The following is a 22,729-nucleotide window of genomic DNA, read 5'->3' on the forward strand; positions in this document are numbered from 1 at the left end:
ATTACAGGAGCTTAATTCTATTTTGACAGATGAAAGTAAGTCAATTACAGCTAGAAATAGCTCAGAATTTGGGTTGTGGGGGTTTTTTTTCTTCCTCTCCTCCCTTTCTGTGAGTTGTGGTATCGTTTCCTTCCCTTTCTTTACCTCAAAGCCAGCATTTTCTGCAAGATGCCTCTCCAGCCCAGGGAAGCCTCAAAGACAGGCGCTTGGGGCCGACATGGCTCTTCTCACCCATTATTGTTGCCTGTGATGCACCGTGGCACCAGAGCCTCCACTTCTCCCAACCCACCCAGGCTGTCTGTGGAGCTGCCCTTCATACCCCTCTCCCTGGGTAAAGCATCCCTTTACGCTTGCTTCTGTGGAAAATGACCCCAAAATCTATCCTGTGCCCACACCCTGTACTGACGCGCAACCTGAGTTCGGACAGAGCAGCATCCAGCATGGACCAACTGGCCAGAAGAGCTTGGGCTCAGATGTGTGTGGGGGAAGAAGTGCTCAAAGCAATCAAGAAACATTACTGCTGAGGCTTAGAGGTGGGAGGACCAGCTACATGAGTGAATTCCCATCCTGGGAGATCAATGGGGTCTAATCAGGATCAGAAAGGACAGCTACTGCCACTAAGCCATCTCCAGCATAAGCCACCACCTGCCTAGACTCTCCAAATGCCTAATGAATCATGACGCTCCCTAGAGAAATAAAGCAAGAGCCTACCCCATCCCCAAGTCATTTACATGGAAGTCTCACCCCTGGGGCGCTCTCTCTTCTATAACCTCCCCATCCTCACCACACCTTTGTCTCCCACACACCTGAAGTTGCAAGAAGAGAGCAGAAAAACCCCTTCCTTCCCTCCCATTCACCACCACCTGGTCCTGATCAGCAGGATCAGACCATGTCAGCCCCCTCCCTGCCTTGGCCAGTCATTTAAGGTGAGCAGTGCAATTAGCACCATTACAGGCATGAACAGCCCTCAGGCCTCTGCCACCACTGAGCCCATCCAGGCTGCCATGAGCTCCCTGACCCAAGGAGCTGTGTGAGACTTGTAGGTGTCACTCAGACACAAGGTGACGAACCTCACCACTAGCTCAGCGTGCACACATTTCTCCAAGGAAAGCCCTAACCATAGGTTGGGGAGTTATCATGGTGACACCCAAGCTTACAGCCAGGAAAACACTGGAAGACTTAGGCTCGCTATATGGCATGTCTAAAAGCCCTCAAATAGCAGAGCGGGGAGCCCCTGCTGGCGAGGTGGTCTCCAGTTCTCATCTGGAGTCCTCCTCACGGTCTGCATAAAGAAACAGCTCGTGCCGTTTGCCTCCAGCACAAACCCATCGATCGCTCTCCAGCTCAGGAAGCTCATGAAATCCTGGCTCTGAGCACACCAGAAACGCTCTCACCCTCGGACAGCGTGCAGCAGGCGCAGTGAGGGGTAGGCAGTCCTGACGTTGATGTGATGCTTCAGGATGAGCTCGTTCACCCACTCCACTCGCTCCTTGCCCCCCTTGGCCATGAACGCCGGGATCCAGAGGATGCTGCCGTTGAGGCTGTGGAGGCGTTGCAGCAGCTTCTCCCTCCAAGTCTCGTTCACCAGGTCCTCAAAGGCCCGCTGGATGACCGAGGGGTTCATAGTCACCAGGTCCGTCTTCACGCCCACGTCCTGCGAGTACTCCTGGACCGGGGCCAGATTGCACCTGCAAGGGGAAACACCGAACAGACCTTTACAAAGGACGTGAGAGAGGGCAGTGACGAACACGAGGGGTGTTTGATGCCAAAAGCCAGGGCCAGTGACAGATGTGCCCATTCGCCCTCATTTTTGGGAGGGGGAGGAGGGAGAATGAATCTCTGCAATAAATTAGAGAGGCTCTGAACTGGTAATGAAGAGCCATCCTAATATAAGGTTGTCATTCCTCAGCATGCTGGCATGTGTGTGCATATTGCTCTGGGGCAATGCTAATAACAGACATGACTCTGGTGTCTGGTGGGTGGGTTTGTTCGGATTGGTATCTCTTCTGGTGTGGTTCAAAAATAACACATAGCAACAAACCTTCCGTCTTTGCTGCCACAGCAGATTTGAAATTAAACAGCCTTTCCCACGCAGGGAAAGCGTTCACCTCTTAATTCCGGCCCTGTTGGGGTAATATTATCCCAAGTCCCTTTCCTTCCCAGTGAATCTCTGCTTAACAGCAGACCTGGTGACACCAGCAGTGGTAATGACACCAGCAGGCAGTGGATGCCAGGACATGGTCTCCACAGGGTTTGGCTGTCTGGAGGCTGTGACCTTCAAAACCCATCTCTTTCTGTAGCATTAATTGGTGCCTCCTCTCAGGCTGTGCAGGCAGATATGGGCACATATGATCCCCAGGGAGCTCCCACGCCACGACCTCCTGCATCACACCAGGGCTGAGGGGCTGCAGGATAAACTACCAACAGATCACCCTCGTTATACTGTGGTTTCCTACAGCTCCTCGAGGGGGGATCTGCAGCTGTTAAACTGTGGCCGTGCCAGGCACGCGGCACTGTGTAAGTGACACCGGTGACCAGCTGATGGGGGGTGCAGAGAGATGCTCCCCAAGCACAGTGAAAACCAGCAGGTACCCACATGTTAGTACACTGCATGCTCTCCTGTGGTGTTTTACAGTGAAGTTACAGTATTTAATGAGCAGGAATTGTATCCTAACCATCTGCCTTGATAATCAGTCATTGCTACCGTTTTCCCAACTTTACAGATGGGGAAACTAAGGGAATGGTATAAAGAAAATCCAGCTACAGGCACACAGGACCCTTCTGATCCACTCGTCACAGGAGTAAAATCACTGAAAATAAACACTAGATCTGAAAGGCAAAGCTGTATCCTGGATGCAGAGCTCACTGCTGGTCACTGCCAGCCCTGCTGAAAAGGCTGCCTGGATGGAGCAAACCTTCATCAGGAAGATGCAGATCCAAGTGGTGGCTCAGATAACCTACAGTGAGAAGAGCACGTCCATGCCAGACCTGCACTGGCATACCCGGCAGGAGAGAAGTTGCTCAAAATCCCAATGCTCATACCCAGAAAAGCTTTTCTCCTGCAACTTTGCTGCCTGACATGAAAGCCCCTCCCTGAACTTTGCCAGAACTGCAATAAGCAATTTTTACCTTTGCTTACTCTGTTACACTTAAGAATGTGAACGATAACACCCTGTCCCCTGCGGACAGGACGAAGCTGCTAGCAGCCAGGCAGGCTGGAGCAGCCAGGTTGGAGCGGGGGGCAGAGGTGACATTATCCTCGTTCCCACGTCATGCTGGGGACCGCCTCTGCGAGCTGCTGATGGATTGGGCTGTCTTCATAATAGACTCGCTAGAAAGCAAATATCTGCACATACATAAATCATCAGCGGACTCCTACAGCCCCTCAGCTAACAGATGTACACGGGTGCTGGGGATGGGAGGGCTGGCGCGCTCCTCCTCTCCACTTCAAGCATCTTCTGTAGCGATTTCAGTGTGTGTCCTAGTGTGGGTCAGGATCTGCTGCTGCAGGTCCATGGGGCAGCGCATCTGTGGGGACATTGGTGCTGGGGATGGAGCAGTCACAGGGGAGCATCAGACCCAGGCATGCACAAGTGTGGTGCCAGGGCCTGAGAGCAGAAATGATCTTGAGGAAGAATACAGCTTGTGTCCGTGGAAGAGTCCAGGACACGGTTTGTTTGCAAGAGGGCAAGCATGTGGGGAAAGAGGAGGGAGTGCTTGGGACTGGGAGTGCTGGGGCTTAATGGTGCGCCATGAGAAGACACGGGGTGCATTTGCAAGATCACTGGAGGAGCGCTTGGTGGTGGGTGGGAGAGTTTGCAGCCGGGCATTTGCATCGGTGAACTCTACGTGTGCACATGGGGCTGCAAGGCTGTGCTGCACCATGCGATCGGGACTCCAGCCCCTTTCCACCACTCCGAAACCCCCTGAACCCCCTCAGCCCCACCGTGCAGCAGGGAGCAGTCCCCTACCTTATCACAAAGCTGTGTGCATCGATCTCGGGGCCGCAGCCGCTGCTGAGCAGGACCCCTGAGTTGCCCACGATGGCGCAGGTGGGGAACTGCTTGCCCTTGAGGGGCGAGGTGCGGGGCAGCAGCTCGTACAGGTTCTGCGAAACGTTCATGGTGCTGTCCCTGTCAAAGACGTAGTGGATGACATCCCCTGGCTTCAGCGTCCCCTTCAGCACCGAAATGTCCTTCTCTGCATCCAAGAACTTCAAGATCTGTTTCCTGAGGACAGGGAAGAAAAGAGCTCCATCAGGTGAGGTACAGAGATCACTTGGGTCATATATAAGATGAACTCTCGCCTCCTGCCTGCCCTTGCTCTGTGGCCAGTCCCAGCCAACTGATGCTCTCCAGGAACAGCTTCCAAACAGGTATCTCCATCTTAACACCTGTTCCTTCTCCACCTATCCCTTCCCGGGGCAGGCTAGCACGGTCAGCCCATCATTAGCGGGGGTTCCCTGCATTCACCCTGGGTAAAGGCTCTCCTTCCCCCCTCCAGGACCAGTGCACATTGGTTCTACTTGGCCCAGAAAATGGGGGCTCAAGTGCTCCTTTTTTTGTCATTGCAAGACCAGCGTGTTCAGCCGGGAATTCATTTCCAAGCGATCGCTTACAGATATGAAGCCCAGCTCAGCAGGAGATAAGCCTTTTATTTCTTTCTCAACTTCTTTAGATGATATACAGAGGCAATTTGCCAGCTTGCACTGAAGAGGACCAAATCTGTCTCCTGTCCTATAGGTAATTACCAGTACCTGATCTTCAAAGAGAGTGTCTGGTTGTGTCTCCATTTGGATGAGGCTGGTTTAATGTTGTGCTTAATGCTTTCATTACTTCTGTCAACAACAGCTGGAGACGAAGAGTCATTTATTACTACTTCAGCTCTAGAGAAAAGAAAGACAGGGAGACGGAGAGAGACAGGATCCGTTAGCATCCCAATGGCACTTCTAATCACTGTCTTTGGCTCTGGCTGCTGGAATTCAAACTTCATCGGAAAAGCAAAATTGTAGTTATTAGCTAAACAAGAACTGAAAGCCTGTTTGTATTCTGCTACACTCAAGCAGACAGACACAAATCCTTAAATACCTGCTCGCTTACATGAACATAGACTTACAGTCAGGCACAGCTCTACAGAAAACACAATCTTACACATCTAGCTGTAGAAAAGCATGCACACAAAAACACAGGTAAAGACAGGCTGGAAGACGGACACTTGCACACAAGACACCCCAGAGCCCCAGGGAGCCCCCAAAATTCACCAAGACATTTCCTATGGGGACAGACGAGGTTGCTGCCCTGCTGCCTCGTGGTCGCACATGACCACCCCAAAGGGGAGCCAGCTCAGCTCCTGGAGAGGTTAAAATCTTCATCAGAGAAGTGCAACCTTCACTTCACCCAAAGGAGAAATTAATTTAGCTGAGCCGCCGAGTGCTGCTTCTGAGATTGGACTACGAGCATCCTGTACTGAACAGGGGGAGGCTGGCTCACTGGTAACTTTTTCTCCTGTTAGAAGAGAGCACCAGGATTTCAGCATCTGTATCGCCTGCTCCAGACCCAGAAATGAGCAGGGGGATGGGCAACAGCCAGATGCTGCAGTTTGAAGATGATCACCGGGAGACCCCAGCTTTTAATCCTTGCTCTGAGAAGCGAATCAGCCCCAGCACTTCAGTGCCATTTACATCAAATGGCATGAATTAAGGGAGCCTCTGAATATTTGATTCCAGCCAGCCGCCCTCCAAAGAGAACACCCAAGCAACTCATCAAGAAGCTGTGTGTGTATCCGCAGCCCTGAAAAAACCTTCACACTTCAGAGCGCTCTGAAAAATACACAGCCAAAGCACTTGCTATCAGTTAAAGGGAATCTCCCTCTCTGGTGCAAAGGGCTTTTTCCAGCTGGGAAATGGTTTATAAATAAATACAATTATAAAAAGCATATAAACCTCAAGGAAGGAGAAGAGTGAGAGATGGGGGCGAGCCGGTGGCCCAGGCTCATGGACAACATCCAGCTCCCAGGGGCACATCTCCAGCCCAGGGAAGGAGCTCCCAAGGACACACTGTGGCTCATGCTATGTAATGTTGCAGAAAGGCAAGGAAATGTGTTTAGAAATGCTGGCTGCCAGTGTCCTTGTGCGTGCTTGTACAGTACCTTTCCAGAGGCTGCCAGTCGAGGATGTTGGATTTTTTTGCATCTTGCATTTTGCCACATCACCTTGTGTCTTGCAAAGCTTACTGATAAGGTGTCAAAAATCATAAAGAAAACAGGGTAAAGAAATCTCGAGAATAACTACGATTTTTCTGTTTGTTGTCCATTTTCTGTGTTTTGATCATGGGTGGTGACATCATCAGAGAATGACATCACTCACTCCTTCTTGTGTGGTGTCACTAAGCTTTGCAACTGCGCCGCTTGGTAATGCTGGGCTGACATGAAATCATTGTAAAAATAACACAGACAGACACTAAATGAAGCTGCGATGCCATGAAATGACTCTGCAACGGAGCGACATTACTGAAGTGCATTACGATAAAACCGGATGGAGCTCTGATGTCAAAGACAGCGATCTCTCTTCTAATAGCACGTAGTAAAACTACGAAAATGGCAACTCTATCACTGACTTATTTTCACAATAAGTAACTCTCTCTTTCTCATTCTCTCAATCACCGCAACTTGCAGATCCTTGGTTATTTGCAAATGATTATCGCACTGAGCTGGGGGATGGAGGGGGAGAAACGATTAAGAAAATGCAAAGCAGAAGTGAAAAGAAACAGATACATTTGCTAAATAAGAACAGCACTATCCAGCGAAGAGGAGAAGCAGATTAATAGCTGCCTTACAGCAAAAACAAATGAACACAAAATCTAATTTACAAACCTATTAGATTTGCTATGTAAGCTGTTCACAGCTGATCTGATTGTACCTCTGCCTCCAGAACTCCTGCAAGACAAAGGAAATGCATTATTTATAAACCCAGCTCCTCTTTGCCAAGCATTGTTCAACAGTCAAGAGATCCTGCTCTGAAGGCCTCCGAACGGAGACACTGCTGCGCCGTTCGCATCCCACCCCATCCAGAAGGGAGATGTCCTGATGCCCGTGAAGGGCTTTTCACATCCATCGTCACTGCTGCCCTACTGCGACCGTAAAATCATTCCGGCAAAAAAGCTCCTAACCAACCCAATTAATAATACCTGCGCGATCTAACCAGCCATCAAAGACATCTGCTCTCCGTCGTCAAAGCAGCATGCAGTCTACAGGTTGCATTAAATACATCTCTACTTTTTTTTACAAGTCAGGTGTTAGCAGCACATAGAGAAGGTCTCCTCCATCTCCAGGCTGCCAAGGGACTTTCCCTGTCCTTTTCAGGTGGGGACTGAGCTGAAAGATCTGGATAGGATTCCCACCACTGTCTTCATCTTGGGCTTTCAGTTGAGACCACCCAACATCTCTATTTTATCCAGACTGAGCCACCAGCCTTCTAGGTGACTTGTGGAGACCTCATCCTCACAGTGACACCTTCTCCCAGCTTCTCACGGGACCCAGGGCCCCGTTCCAGCCCCCTCCGATCCCACAAGTACCCCGAAGCCCCTTGTCCCCACCTTTGGTGTAACCTGGCTGAAGCTACAAGGCCAACTCACCAGTCATTCGCATGCTGGAGCTGAGACCTGAAGTGACAGCCTTGTCACTCCCACGGCCTGACACCACTGCACAAGGACAGGTGCCAGACCTGCCCAAGCAAGACCTATGGGAACAGACAGCCAAAGTTTCCAGCACCTATATGATGCTATAATGAAGAACAGGTGGGAACAAGCCCCTTCAGAAACACATGTCACTCATACAACCTGTGAATCCTTGCTTAAACAAGTATTGGTCTGCATCTAGTTGGCTGCAGAGCCCCTCCTTACCTTAGCTTGCTATTTTGAAAGAGGTCACAAAGAACAAGTCACCCACTTCGTGATGCTCAGTGCGAGCTGAGCTCCTAGTCAGACACGTTTTAACTGCCATGTGCTCATTGCTCTGTTTTATTGTTTCTATTGCACAGATATCCAAATGAACATGCTCATAAAGAGAACCAAATTCTCCTACAGCAGAAATACTGTTACTGGAAATATATACCTTAATGAAAATGTATCTCAGGAGCATGTATTTCTACCAGTCCTAAAAAAATCCCAAATGCATTAGACATAAATGAAAAAGTAATAGTGTGCGTGAACATTTGGTGCTATCAAAAAATATTTTCAGACTTGTGGGATGGGATGTAAATCCCTTTCGTTAGGCTGAGCACAGCCCTCAGCACCACATAACATCAAACCCTTGGAAATGCCGTGGTGGTTGTCCCTTTCCTCCCTCCTGCTGGAGAACATCTACGGCCAAGTCAGAGCACTTCCTGCTTCGACACTCTCCTCTTTCCTTTGACGAACCTGAGAGTTAGCAAGCGGTTTCATTTTTTGGTGCATCAAGGGAACAGCAGGACTACCTTATTCCTAGAGCCTATTGGCATTTAACAAGCCTCCACTTTAATGGGGTTCACCGCAGGGTGTGGGAGCAGACTGGATTAGTGTGCAAACCACGCATCCTTTCAGAGACGTCTCCTCTGAAGGAGCCTTCCAAATGGGATTCACACTCCTTCACACTTGCTGTAAGTCAGATAGGGACTGGATTAAGGGCTTAGAAAAAGAAATGCTGCTCCCTGAGTAAGTGCTGGTTCACAAACTCTGTGAAAAAAATTAGAAAGAGGACAAGACCTGTTTGCTCCCACCTCATCCACGTTTTGCAGCTACGGCAGGACTGATCTGAAGTATCACAACATATTATTCAAATGCATTTATCCAGTTGGGCTTTACAGGCCCCCAGTGACAGGTCTGTGCATGTCTCCTCTTGAAATTAAGGCAGGCATCGGGGCTGGATATGCCAGCTGTGAGGAAGACAAGTTGAGAGCACATCTCCCAGCTCACTGTGCGCAGAGGTGGTGGGGAAGCCAACCGGCTGCCCAGATCCCCTGTTGAGCAGCCCCTCAAGGGAAGTTTCAGGGGTTACTCTTTCTCCCTCACACACTGCAAAAAGCAAAAGTTTTCAAAATATTGTAATGCAAACAGAGGTCGAAGTGTTCTGCTGTCCACATGAACATGAAGGGGGCTGCTCATCAGAGGAGGAGAGAGCAGGGCTCTGCTAGGCATCTTCCCATGACTTGTTCCCTGGCACTGGGCTCGCTGCTTTGCTGGCCAGCAGCAGCCTGGATGCTCTCAGTGGACACCTGAGATGCTGGCAAAGACACTGCTCCCTGTACCAGGCTTAGTTTCTCTCTCCGAGCCATGGAGATTGTCTGAAGCTGGGACATGATACTTGGCTGAAGGTCTCAGCTGGTGTAGCGAATCCTAAAATGCTCCTGTGGTTTCAAAACCATCAGCCTTTGGACCCTTTGTGTACTACAGTGCAACTTCTAGACATCTTCCCTACAGATCTCTCTTTGTACAGCTGAAGACAACGTGCGCTGTGAATATGATACCCCTGGGTGTATCGCCCTGTCCAGCCACCCTGCTCAGCTCGGCCCACCAGTGGGTACCAGCCAGGCAAACCAGCTGCTCAAAACACCCATGCTTTAGCCAAGCATGGTATTTTCCAAGGCCTGTTATACCTCATTATCAACACAGGCAAGCCAATACTGCTGCACTGCTTCACTTCCCCCACCTGGTAGAGGAAAGCATTAAGAAATGGAATGCACTAATTAAGAGGCACATGTTAAAAACAAAAAGTCAGCCCATTTTATTATACCTTGCTGACCTGGAGTTTCAAATCTCTTGGCTTCAAAAGGCAAAGACCAACCTCGATTAAAATTGCACAGATAGGCATTGATTTCGAAAAGCTTTCTAGTGCTACACCATGTTTAGATTGAATTGCCTTATTAATCTAGTTGTTATCAGTTTGATTGTATAGCCAGCTCTACAAAGTACCAACCTGCTTCCTAATCCTATTATTTACAAAATGCTCTTCTTTTGACTTCTGTTGGGATGTTTTCCAGTGATAAGTCGCATCTTATGTGCTAATGCCATATTACTGGCTTATGCCATCTTTTCTCATTTTTGCTTTGAGATTTTCAAGCTGAATTTCCACTATCTAAGATATTATATAGGTCAAAACATTCTGTGCTCAGATGTAAAGTGACACTGATTCATATATCAAAGGATAAAAAAGAAAAATTGTCTTATGGTTTAGGTCCAAATTTTCTTGGATGAATAATTTCTGACAAATCAGGTATGCGAGACTTTTCTATTCACCCACTATGAATAGGCTGTTTAGGGCTTTTGCTTCCCGTTTCATCGTTTCCCACTTTTTAAATGATTCTCTTAATTGTTGCTAGGTACGGTTTGGTCTTGCTTCGAGCAATTTCGATATGTGAAATCAAAGCTGCTTTGACTGAACAAGTAGGTCACACAGCCTCTTTGGGCGAGTGGATCTCTGAGAGCAGGCTTTACACATTCATATTCTCAGGCTTACAGATTCAAAAATGTGCTTTCCATGGGTATTTTACAATGCCCACCTCCAAGTCCTGCTCCTCCCCAGTATCTGTGGCAGACAATACACATGGGAAGCACATGAGAAGCATGAACTAGCTAGAAATTTCAGCCGTACCCAACCACCCATTTAGCCACATTTGTGGAGCCCATTCCTGGTGGAACAAAACCTCTGCCTCTTCCTGACCTTGGGCAACCCAAGTCCTCCTCTCCTCCCTCCTCCACATAAAAGAGAGATAATAATCCTTTGGGGGATTGTTAAATAGAATTTATCCATCTGAATGCCTCAGAAAGAGAGTTCAGAGTGCCACAATTTTTATCTGAGGGGTTCAAATGATTAACACCTATTAATTAAGTTTTCACAACCTGCTTCTGTGTTAGGCTCATTTTATGATCCCTGTTTTATAGCTGGGGCACTGGGGGTGAAGTAACACCAAAAAATGACAGTCTCACAAGCCAGGACAGGAGCAGGAACTATGGGCTTACAGCAGTCCTGTCCTCTTGAAAATACTGCTCGTTACTTGCCGAGAGTGAGTATAGCTCTTTCTGGGTGACAGGGAAGGACACATCACCCAGAGGACCACAGGAATCGATCTGAAAAGATCTCACCGGCCTGAAAAGCACATGCAGCCGTTGGTCTTGTGAAATGGCTGCAGGCTGTACCCATAAAGGCAGTCTGTATCTATTAAAAAAATAAAATCACCACCTATATTTACTTTGCTTTTTAAGGATTGATCTGATGTTCTCCTCAAGACCAGAAATCCTACTTTTCATCTGAAGAGCACCCGAGTGCGATGCCAGGCCTGGTCAGGGACCACCCTCTCAAAATCACTGCCCTCCCAACCCACGGGCTCTCCCTGAGGCAGCTGGAGTGGGGGATGCTGAGCAGGATGCTCACAGACCCTCTGCAGCATGCTGCTTCGTGGCCAGATGGACCCAGTCACTGTAACTAACAGTTTTGGGGAAAGGAATACACTGCCCAGCCACTGGAAATTAAATACAAACAGATAGATCACCCCCCTCCTCCCAGACTTGACAGACTTGCTCCTGCTGACGCTCACAGTGATATATAATCCCATGTGCATTCATGGGCATAAGCCAGACCTTGCAACATCAGGGACTAGCTGGCACGCCACCTCGTTAGAGATGGGCTTGGATGCACCGACTGCCCTATTAAGTGAGTGAATTCATTCTGCTGACTAAGAGCAGTGCAGTCATTAAGCTAAGCCATGTGCTCCCTGAGTCCTCAAAGATGGGGCAGGATTCGCTCAGGCCAGTGCTGTGAAATGTGGATCTGGCTATAGGTTTCAACCCTCCCTCCTCTTCCCTGAAATTCAGGGTTTGTGCTGAGATCAGTAGAGCAGCAAACGCGACTCCAGGGCTTTTGGGGGAAAAATTGCCACATTTCCAAGTTGTCTATGAAAGAGAAATAATTGGCTTTCAAGTGGCAACCTGTCCAGCCTGTTCCACAGGGTGGAAAAGCAAAGGTGTCCCAGGAGCCCAAACTGGGCAGAAACCAAGCCCAGAGGCTGAAAACCAGGATTCCTCAGGGACCGTATCCTGGCTTTCCATCCGCACATCAGGGTCTCACTAGAAGATGAAAAAAGGCCACATTTATTGGCAAGTCCCCTCGCGGGCTTCTCGCTAGACACTCCAGTGGCTTCTGTGGGGTTTAGGTCCACCCATATCCATAAAATGCTCTGTTATCACAGGAGAGACAAATTCGGAGAGGAAAGGCTTCACTGCTGGTTAGCCCTACACATAAACCAACTTGCAAATTAGAAACGCAAGCCAAAGCCAGGCGAGAAGCGATGGGATCAGAGATGCATTTTTGAACCTTGAGATCGTGTACTCAAACATCGTGCGCTCTCCTTAACACCAGTCTTCCCCCATCCAGAAACACAGCTCTCACAGGTTCGTTTCTCATCTCCCCTTCATGCATCACATTTTGTAACACACCAGGAGAAGCCAGGACATCTGACACTTGCAGATCATTCTCTGTGACACTTCATCAGTCACTTTTGAGACTTTCATCCCGGGGTGTGGAGGAGATTGCAACTAAGAGAATTGGTGGCCATTTGGGTAGCCCTGTGTACCTGCACTGTCCCGGTGAGCAAGGTTCCCTCTGTAGGGATTAATTTGGAAGACATTTCTAAAGTGTTTGTCTGCTAGGATGAAAGATCCTGCAATACATGTTGATGAGACGTTTCAAATCACGCTTCGATGTGTTTAAAATCTCACTTGTTCATATTGTCACAGCTTGGCAGCCTGGGTGTCAAAAATTTCCTAAATATCAGGTGCTATTTTTACTGCTCCAAGTTTCATTCTTTCTATCGAGTCATACAACTGCATTTGAGAGAGTGTGCCCATATCATGGCTTTCAGGAAAGTCACCTTGTCCCACTGGGGTCCTGACGCAGCTCCGACACACGAGCCGCAGGGGCAGTGCTTGTGCAGCCAGGCTGGCGGTGCAGCATCTTCCAGCAAGCCAAGGAGACTCAGTGTAAAAGCACCAGTCAATGGCCTCGCTGTGGCTCACAGTGCTTGCTATTACCCACCACGGGAAACACAGATCTGTCAGTCTCATGCAAACCAGCCTTGCTAATTTGGTCACCTCCTCCCATGCCTCAATTCCACCTCCATCACGTCACTGCTCCTTCCCCGGGACCACAACAAGGTGGGAAGGTCGGAGGCGTTCAGCATCCCTACCTGTCAGGTAGTAACCATGGCTCCACATCAGCTCCTGCGTAAATAAGAGCAGGGTTTGGCCCTGAGATTTCTGCCTGGCTATAAATCACTGTGGGTAACCATTGCAAGCGTACGCTGAGAACGCAGGAGTCAAGACACGTGAGTTTGCAAAACAGAGACACCTCTTGTTTAATAGGGAATAAGCCAATTAGGCTGAAACACTTATGTGATAAAACACGTGAAGAACCAGCAGGAACGGCGCAGCTCCGATGACTAAAGGACACAAGGCAACGGGAGGGATGCCCGTGGCAACCGGCCACCAGGACGCTGCTTGGGGATCACTTTGCACTTGGGTAACCAGAGCACCACAGCCAAATCCCTGTCCCTGCCTTGAGCTACCTGCCCTGAAGCACCTGCAAGGGGCAGGAGGATGCTTGAAACAGCCTGATGGTTACTGCTGCCCACGAGGGAGCCATGGTCCAGGACTCTCAGGCTCTGCCTCCACACCAGCATGTGCCTTCCCTGAGCCAGAAAAGTCTCTTTCGCACTCGTAGAGTGTCAGGTCTCACATCCACATGCATTTGCTATAACGTCAGCATGGCCTGACTTCATCACTCCGTGATACTCTTGTTTTATTGCTGATCTAAAGACAAAATACTCACGCGCTCACAGGGCTCAAATGTCACACACTTCACCCCTCCCCGTCCTCTGTACTGGCAGGACCTTATTCCTTCCTTCATCTCAGGTCTTCCATTAGAAGTTTATTCCTGGCGTTGGTTCAGTTTCTTTGGCTGTGTTAATGAAACAGCCAGCAAAGAAAAAGACATTGAAGCAGGCAAAAAGAATCCAGTGAGGGGGTTGGGATTGGGGTGTGTGTGTGTGTTTTGTGTATTTTTCTTTTCCCTTCTGGAAGTGAGAAAGAAACAACCCCAACATCCCAGCGAAGACCTTGAAAGGAGCTGAGACAAAAGCCTCACTGTTTAAAAAACATGTCTACACTATACATTTTTCCTGAGATAATTTTTTCAGCCAACAGAGCAGAGCTATCAGGGAGTGCAAACAGCAGAGCATCAGTCTTGAAGCAGATCCTGTCACCCTGAGTATTTGCATCCCAAAAGACAGAAATCCCAGTGGCTCCTGCAGCACCTTGGATGCCACATACCTTGGGAAATGCAAATGGTACAATATGAAAAGATACCATGTCTGAGGGGCTGTGGGTCCTTGGGCTCATTCTCTCACACGCACCTCTTGCCTACTTCTCCCACTGCTCTGTGCAGCCCCTTGGAATACTCAAGGTCTCTTATTGTTTCTTCTTTCACTGTTGACGTGGATGCCAAGGACCTCTCCTGGGCAGTGACATCCTCCTTGGGTGGTTCTTCTGTACGAGCATCCTCAAAATAACATCTGGTGCCTACACAAAGAGGGCTGGGAGCGCCTGGATGAGAGCTACACCCCTCAACCAGCAACTGCCTGAGCTACTTGCATTACAGGCACTCACCAGCAACAGAGCCATCCCAGGACCTTCGCAGGGACTTAGTCTCCAGATGCTAAATACTGAAAAGCCAATAGTGGTTTCAGAGCTTGGCCTCCTCTCTCCTCTCCTGGCTCATAAAACTACACCGTGGAAATCCAGGCGGCAGTAAGAAGGAGAAGTTTAATTACCAACTGAGCAGCTGCTGGTTGACAGTCAAGTGTGCTTCTGGGCATCTGAAAAGGCACTGGAGATGCCTTATTATGATGCTTAACCTTCGCAGGGGAAACATGTCCCCTGTTGTAGCTACTGGCTGAGAGCTGAATTATATTCCTGAAGATGCTGGTAAAGCCTGGGCTGGGAGGTGACAGGTCACAGTGGAAGAACTGTCCTTCGATTTGGAGCTGCCAGACACGCAGGTGACACCCGGAGTTCACCGTGATGCTGTTTGACTGACAGAGGCCTTGAGAGAGCACTTCAAAACTGTGCTGTGACAATAGGTGCTTTTAAAAGCAGCCCTGCCTGTGGAGAGCGCTGGATGGGGAGGGATAGCGTGATCAGCATGCACATGGCCAGCCTGGGGGGTTTTTTGTTTGTGATATTCCCAGTGGATTTCTGTATGCAGTAACAAGGGCTTTATGCACAGTAGCAGTAAGAAAGAGTCCAGCACTTGAATTTGGAAAGAACTGACCCAGTGCACAAGCAGCCAGCTTGATGAAATGCTGTGCAAGCAAGGAACTTCAGAAGGGTCAATAGTGGGATCAGGGCAATGAAGCTGCTGACCGCCTGGTAAAGGGGAACGTCTCTACAGCTGATGGTGTTTCTGCCTTGTAGTGCCACCCCCAGGAGCAACGATCACCCCTGGGCTGGAGCAAGGACTCCTAATGGGGTTACCTGATGGCAGGACACAGCATTTGTGCTGAGACATCACTTGCTGCTTCAGGAGGACTGTTTTGGTCCCACCACCCACACACCGAGCACCTTTACTTTGTGCTCATCTTCCTTCCTGCTCCCAGCCTGACCTCTCACCCCGCACCATCGCTGCTCCCCTGGCAGGTTTTGGCAGTGCCATGCCTAGATCGGCCCTTTCGCTTCCCCATAGGAGCCAGCGCTGCTGCTGTTGATGAGGATGCATCTCCCAAGGCTGCTACCACCACCAAGGCTGCTGCTCAGCCAAGACAAGGAGTTGTTTAGATTTACAGCAGGAACACAAAGAAAAAGGATCTGTAAAGATGCTCTTTTTTCTTTTTTCTTCTTTTTTCTATTGCATTGCAAAGGGCAGAGCTGCAACACCAGCCTGCTCTGCCGTGGTGTTTGCTGAAGGACACCTGAAACTCTGCTCCTACAGTGAATTTATTGTGCCAAGGAACTCCCTTGTTTCCAGAGGCAACTGGGGATGGAAACTAGAGAAATGCCAAAATAATTATTGTCTATTGTTGTAGTTTGGGCTGATTTCTTGCTGCTGAGGATGACCCAGGCCCAGGGAAAACAAATGATGGAGGCAATTAGAAGAAGCCTGTCTTTCAAACAACTGTTTTTTACAGCAACCGTGCCTGTAGATGTATTTAAGTAGTGCTGGTCTCAGGGATGAAAAGACAAAATACCTGTAGCCTGAAAGCTCACGGAAAGATAAGGGAGCCCCTGTTAAACGCTTTCCCGAAAGATCAAAAGTATATCTGACCCACAAGTAGGCACCAAAGAACAGATGTCCATGCAGAATAACCATGGCTGCTGCAGAGAATACAAGAGAAAACTGACCTCTTCATCCATGTCCGGGAGAGGCCAGGAGGGCTCCCGGCGGCAGCGGGATCTGCTGTGTCACTGCTGGCTGCGGTCCCAGGGCTTCGCTCTCTGCCCACGAGTACGGCAGTAGCACGGCGGAGCGGGCACCGTACTGCTGACGGCTGAATCACTTAACCTCACCGTTAGCTGCTCAACAAGCCTTCGCTAAATGAGCCAACATTTGAAACTCCTTGTTCCCCGCAGGGACAAAAAGATTTCCTTTGCTTTCCAGACTTGGAATTGTGCATTTGTGGGGTTAGAGATGGGAAACAAAAAAGCCCACCTGGGCAAAAGGGACACTTGAAGCCCTTGAGGGAACTGCTTTGCTCTCTTCGTTGCTCTGGTCACTGGGGCTGGCCATGGCTTCAGCAGCTCTGCACTGGCTGGCGACGTGCATCCTCCTACCACAGCTACTGCCCTCCTCTCTGGCCAGCTCAGAAATTCCATCCTCAGGGGCCTTGCAAGTTGCTGACAATCAGGATGGGACCAAAGAGTAACTTTTCACCAGCTGTACTGCAAAGCCCTTAGAGAGGGACTGGTTACATTCATGGCACTGGGTTTTTTTTCCTGTTCCACAGGATTTCTCAGGGGTCTGCCAGTACTTCCCATCTGCTGCCCCCAGCCCTCCAGCTGGACACAAATTCCCTGCAGGTACCACTGCTCCTGCTCAGCTTAAGGAAACAAGCTATGGAGATTTACCTCCTCCAGCTTGTTCTAGGAAGGAGCACAGGAGTTTTGGACACATCTTTATGACAGCCACCCCTGCCCCTGCACGGCAGCAGGAGATGAAGGACTGCTTTACAGGGAGGAAAGGGAGCTCTGCAGCCAACCTGACATTGTCTGCTGGAGCTCAAGTTATAATCAGAAGAGTTGCAATCAGAGCCTACACTTGGTATTTTCTTACTCAAATCAGTGCTCCAACACTGTGTTTATTTTCCAGCTCGATGCATCATGGGGCTTTTGTTATAGCCCTGCCACAGCCAACGAGTACAAAGGTCTCTCCATTGGCTCTATTTACATGAATAGTTACAGGGTGTCTGTGGGCTTCTGTCCTGCAGAGAGGTATTACTTCTCCAGACCAACCCAGATATTTGTTGGCTCACATGCACCTGCTGTGTAAGTGCACAAAAGTGTATGCTGGTAGAATAAGGCACTTTTTTCAACAAAACTTTCTGGTGGAGAGCAAGTCTTAGTCTAACTCTGGGTCAGGCGCGGTAAATCACAGCCTGAAAGACCTAAGCAGGACATTTATACTCCACGGACCAACCTTGACAAGAAGTGTTATGACTACAGCACACTACAGACCACTCAGAGCAAGCACATCAGCCACCATAAAGGACACAAAATCTCTTTGTGGCATTCCTGGGCCTTTGAAAGGCAGGCGTTAGAAAAGGGCACATGAGGAAAAAGTGGCCATTTACTGACAAGCTTCCAGGCAGGACAGCAATATTAGTTACTCCAATTCATCAGTTAAAAAGACCAGAATATAATTCCTCTTGTAATCAGGATGGAAAGGCATGTGGTCTGGGCTAGCAGAGAAAAGGTTGACTCATATTAAGACCAACCCATTACCAAGTGTCAAGTGCTCCCTAAAATGGCTCACACGTTAATTTGAGAAGTCACCTGGTGGCAGCGGGTCACCAGCTCCCTCTACAGACAATCAGGACACAGCCGGACCCCTGCAGAACAGCTACAGCAGATGCATAATAACAAAGACTCCCTTTAAACTGCCACCAAAGAGCAGAATTTTCCTCCTCCTCACCAGCAATAATTATTCCACTCAATGTCGAGTCCTTTGTCTTCCTCCGCGGCAAGAGGTCTGGCCCGCTCCCCTGTCCTGGGGTGGATGAAGAAATGGCTGCGATTGCATTAGTGTTCCTCAAGACAGACATGAATGTGTCTTTTGTTTCCTTCCAGGGAAACAAAGAGCTGGAGCCGGAGTGATGGAGGGAAATGTAGGCGCCACCGGGCTGCAGGAAAAGTTCAGCAGCCCGGAACCAGGTGGTTGCTCGAAAACAAAGTGCCAAGACCATTCGCAACGGCAATACTTCACCGCGGCAGCACACGCCGGCGAGTGCGAGGAGCGAGCCAAGGCGAGCGGGACGAGCGCGCCTGCCTGCTCGCTGACATCCCGCAGCACCGCCAAGCATGCAATTCAGGCGATGCGTCTATAGGTGATACGTATATATAACGACAGGGATGTAGCAGGATGAAAACCTGCGTGCAGAGGTGGCTGCAGGGTGGGAGGAACAGGCTAACAAGAGTGACAAAGCGTTGGGAGCAAGAAACTGCTGAATTTTCATCCTTGCCCTGACACCTCTTTGTTTCAGTATCTTCTGGCTGCAGGAGGTGGTATAAGAGTATCTGGAGGAGAAAGATGGGACTGATGAAGGAGCAAACATCTTTCTCAGAAGCCTTTGGCAGGCAGAGCACCTCCAGCCACCCTTGGCTCCTACCTTCCTTCACCTGCAATGCTGGGAACTTACTGACCTGGGAAACAGCATGATTTTATTTTTGTCCTTTTGCCAGTAATATTATATTCTTACTTTGTACCTAATGAACATTTTGTTCTTTCTTTCTGCAATTTCTCAGTATTTGTAGGTGAGAGAGATATATTCCCCCCCCCCTGCTCCCACCCATATGAGGCATATTCTTCCAAAGACAATCCAAATCACACGCAGGGGGCAGGGTATGTGTAAAAGTGGGCAAGCTGTTCACTCCTCACAATAATTAGAGAGTGTTTCAATGCCAAGGAAAAAGAAGAAAAGAGTGGCACCTGCCTGCATTTCCCAGCCCCCCTCAGTGCCATGAGCCTGCCAGGGGACACCTGGCCAGCTCTTTGCTTTCCTTAATGCTTGGGCTGCGCTGAGCACAGCGAAGGTGGTCTATGGGGGTGTGGAGGAGGACACTGAGCCACACGATCCATCAGCCCAATATTCCTGACCTAGGGGATTGCTGCAAAAATATCCGGTACCTCCCAAACCTCTCATGGAGAGGAGCTGTTCCCTCCTGGGCACACAGAGAGCTCCTGGAACACCTTGGAAGGGTCTCTTTCTCTACACCGTTGTGCACTTTTGCTGTCACAAAGTCCCCTTTACCTACAGGACCTGTTCGCAAAAGATGCTGCTATCGTGTGGCCCTCAAAGTTGAAAACCCTTTATCATCCCCTGATCTGTTGTAGAGTGGGCACTCAGCTTTTCCACATCTCCCCAGACATACACTCCAGCCAGCTCAGAGCATTGTGTGGACCATTCCTGGTACCATGGCAGCACACGGGGATGAAGCGCTCTTTGTGCCAGGCTCCTGTGCTAAGAGCTTAGGGTGTAAGATGAACAGTGTTTGGCCCCTTGCTGTGTTTGGGATGAAGGAGCTCATCAAACCCCAACCACTCTGGAGATGCAATGGAGAAAGGGAATGGGTGGGAGAGGACAAAGCCAGAGAAAGGGACAGGTTGTCCTACTTCATGATTACTTCTTAATAGAGCAGGGTCCCACCTTTGCTCTGTGCATCCCTGTATCAGTAGCACAGCTGTTAACTATGAACAGTCTGGGACTAAGGCATATCAGAGGGCACCGGACTGCAGGACGCCTCCTTCACTCCCTGGGGTGTAGGGTGCTCCTGTCCTTTGCTAGTTACCTCGTGCACTACACTTTTTGAAATGCTGTATGAAACAAGCTCCTCGCTGTTTCTACAGAACTCGTCTGACCCTGTTGCCGTCTCTGCCGCTGCACGGCTTGGCAGTACTTCCTTGGAGGAACTACAGCAACAAACTCAGATGCCAGGGCTGGAAGATAAGCAGCCAGCAAACACCCAATTTCCATACAATGTACATAAAAGAGAGGAGAAAAAAAAACCTGAAACACTGGGAATCCCTAATGAACCAGGGTGAAAAACTGGACAAGTAAGTAACAAAACAGAACAGATTTTCAATAAGGGCACAGCAAGTTCTAGCAGAGAGATCCAGCAGATAGACAAGGAGAGAGAAGAAAGAACAGAAGCCGGAAAAGAAGATGGGAGGAAAGCAAGGGGATCGGAGCAGTCTGTCCGACGGGGAGGACGCTTCAAAAGCTTTTAATTTCCTTTATTATTATATAGATAGTGCCAGCTCCTTGCAGAGCAACAATTCATCTAGCCTGGTAGCCTACAGCCCAGTGCTGGATGTTTCTGGACAAGGCTATTGAGCTCTAAGCACTTCTTGCCTGTGGCACCCAATATAATATAACAATGAAACAATGACAAACATCACTGCATTTCATTTATAATTTCAGCCCCAAGTGCCAGGTATTTGTTTTGATGTAACACAGTGGGCAATGCCACCTGGTCCCAAACAGAAAGACCTTCTGTCATCTGGGCACTACAAGTGCACCCCACATTACTAGAATTATTTGATTTGTTTTCCCACACTGCTGTAGCGGTTTCCTCAAGTTAACGCAAACCCTCCTCTCCACATCTGTTCTTCTCATCCCCTAAGTTTCCAAGCAGCCCTCAGAGATGGAGTTTATGGGGTGGGTAGGGCATTGCTCCTCTCCCCAGACTTTGGGGCTGCTTTAGCCCCTGCCAGACCAGGCACCTGCAGGTGAGCACCCACCCTGTAGGTGACCAGGAAGGGGTGACCACAAAGCCCCTGATGCAGCCCATGGGGACAGAGGAGTGGGCTGAGCTCTCCCACCCTGCGCCATCACACCCACCCAACTGGTCCCTGCTCCATCTCTCCCATCCTACGGACTGGTCGTTGCTCCAGCACCCTGCAGGCTGGTCCCTTATCCATCACCCCCGTGGGCTGCTGCCCTCTCTGTCGCATCCATCTGGACCAGCACTGGCACCCAAACCCCCTGGGCTGCAACTTGCCCCGCCATCCCTGGCCAGCAGACTGCCTGCACCCATGCCCTGTTCAGGGACCAGCTCCATCAGCCCATCAACACCTGAGCACTGCCCGTGCCCAGACCGCTCTCTCCAGACCACTCCAACATCCCTAATCAGACTGGTACCCGCTCCAGCATCCCTATCCGGACCTGCACCTGACCGAGCATCCCCACCTGGACCAGCACCTCAGTGTCCCTAACGGGACCGGCACCTCAGCGGCTCTAACGGGAGCGGTACCAGCTCCCGCACCTCTGCCCGGACCGGCCTGGGTGCCCCCCGCCCCTTGCCCCGGCGCGCCCCGTCCTGCCCGGCGGCGGGGCGGTCCCGCCCGGGGCTGCCGCCGGCTCCGCGGCGCTGCGCGGGAGCGGAGCGAGCTCCCTTCCCACTTCGGCGCGGCAAGAAACGGGGAGAGCCGGAGACAAAGAAACTGTCCGGGCGCCCGCCCCTCCTCCGCCCTCCGCCGCCGCTGCCGCCGCCTCCTCCTCCTCCAGCACCCCTCTCCTCCGCGCCCCTCCGCACCCCTCCGCGCGGGGGAAGGGGGTATTTACCCGCTCTCCTCCTCGATCTCGGAGATATCGGCGAAGATGAGGAAACCCACAAGCAGCGTGAGCAACGCCAGCGTCCAGCCCCGGCACGGCAGCGGCATGGCTCCCGGGCTGGGCCGGGCTGGGCCGGGCCGGGCCGGGCCGGGCTGGGCTGGGCCGCTCCGCGCCGCTCCGCAGGGTGCGGAGCGCGGCGCCGCGTCCCGGCTCGGCGCCGCCGCCGCCCGGCGGGGCCGCTCCGCCCCTCGGCGCCCGCGGAGCGCCCGTCCCGCCCCGCCCGGCGGAGGGAGGGAGTTGGGGGGTGGGGGGGGCACAGGGGCGGGCTCTGCCCCCGCCGCCCCCCGCCGCCAAACTTTGCGGCGCGTCCCCGCGGAGGCCGGGACACCCCCCCCCCCCCCCGACACCCCCCCCGCCCCGCGGAGGTGCCCCCCTGCCAGCGGGCTTTGTTTTTTGTTGTGGCTTCCCCTGCGCGGCCGCGGTACGTCCCCTCCCCTGCGCACACCGGCGCGGTGTGGCGGGGTCAGTCCTGGCTGGGAGCGGGGTCTGGGGACGGGGCACGACGCGCAGGCGGGTGGTTTCTCCCCGAAAGGACAAAAACTGTAATAAAATAAGACAAAGCTAACTACTGTTTGCGATGGCGGTGATTGTACCTTCCCCTCTCTTGCGAGGTGCGTGCAATAAAGCAGATCTTTTGGGATGGAAAACACTGTAAAAAAGGATGATGAATAACTAACCACACCCAGCTCTATTACTATTAATTCCTATTTTAGGAACGATAATTCTTTGCGTTACTATAAATGCTGACCGTCATAACCACACCGGTCCTGCCACAACTCTAATTCTCACTGGAGTTTGAGCAGGCAGAATTTATTTAAGCAG

The 22,729-nt window shown here is 50.6% G+C and overlaps 1 protein-coding gene across 2 annotated transcripts in view; it reads right to left on the bottom strand.

Moving 5' to 3' along the window:
* Positions 1-22,061, bottom strand: part of ST8SIA2 (ST8 alpha-N-acetyl-neuraminide alpha-2,8-sialyltransferase 2) — a 32,879-nt gene extending 10,818 nt beyond the window's left edge. Inside the window, exons 1-5 of one of the 2 annotated variants that reach the window (XM_074837700.1) lie at positions 21,857-22,061; positions 6,871-6,933; positions 4,757-4,885; positions 3,972-4,229; positions 1,395-1,688 (exon numbers count right to left, since the gene is read on the bottom strand). In XM_074837700.1, coding sequence (XP_074693801.1) covers positions 1,395-1,688; positions 3,972-4,229; positions 4,757-4,885; positions 6,871-6,933; positions 21,857-21,954 — 842 coding nt within the window. In that variant the 5' untranslated portion in view covers positions 21,955-22,061. The remainder of the gene's footprint in view (positions 1-1,394; positions 1,689-3,971; positions 4,230-4,756; positions 4,886-6,870; positions 6,934-21,856) is intronic. The other variant, XM_074837702.1, reaches the window with a different exon arrangement.
* Between the last annotated feature and the right edge of the window lie 668 nt (positions 22,062-22,729).

This window comes from Strix aluco, chromosome 12 (genome assembly GCF_031877795.1).
Source record: "Strix aluco isolate bStrAlu1 chromosome 12, bStrAlu1.hap1, whole genome shotgun sequence".
Classification (NCBI taxonomy): Eukaryota; Metazoa; Chordata; class Aves; order Strigiformes; family Strigidae; genus Strix; species Strix aluco.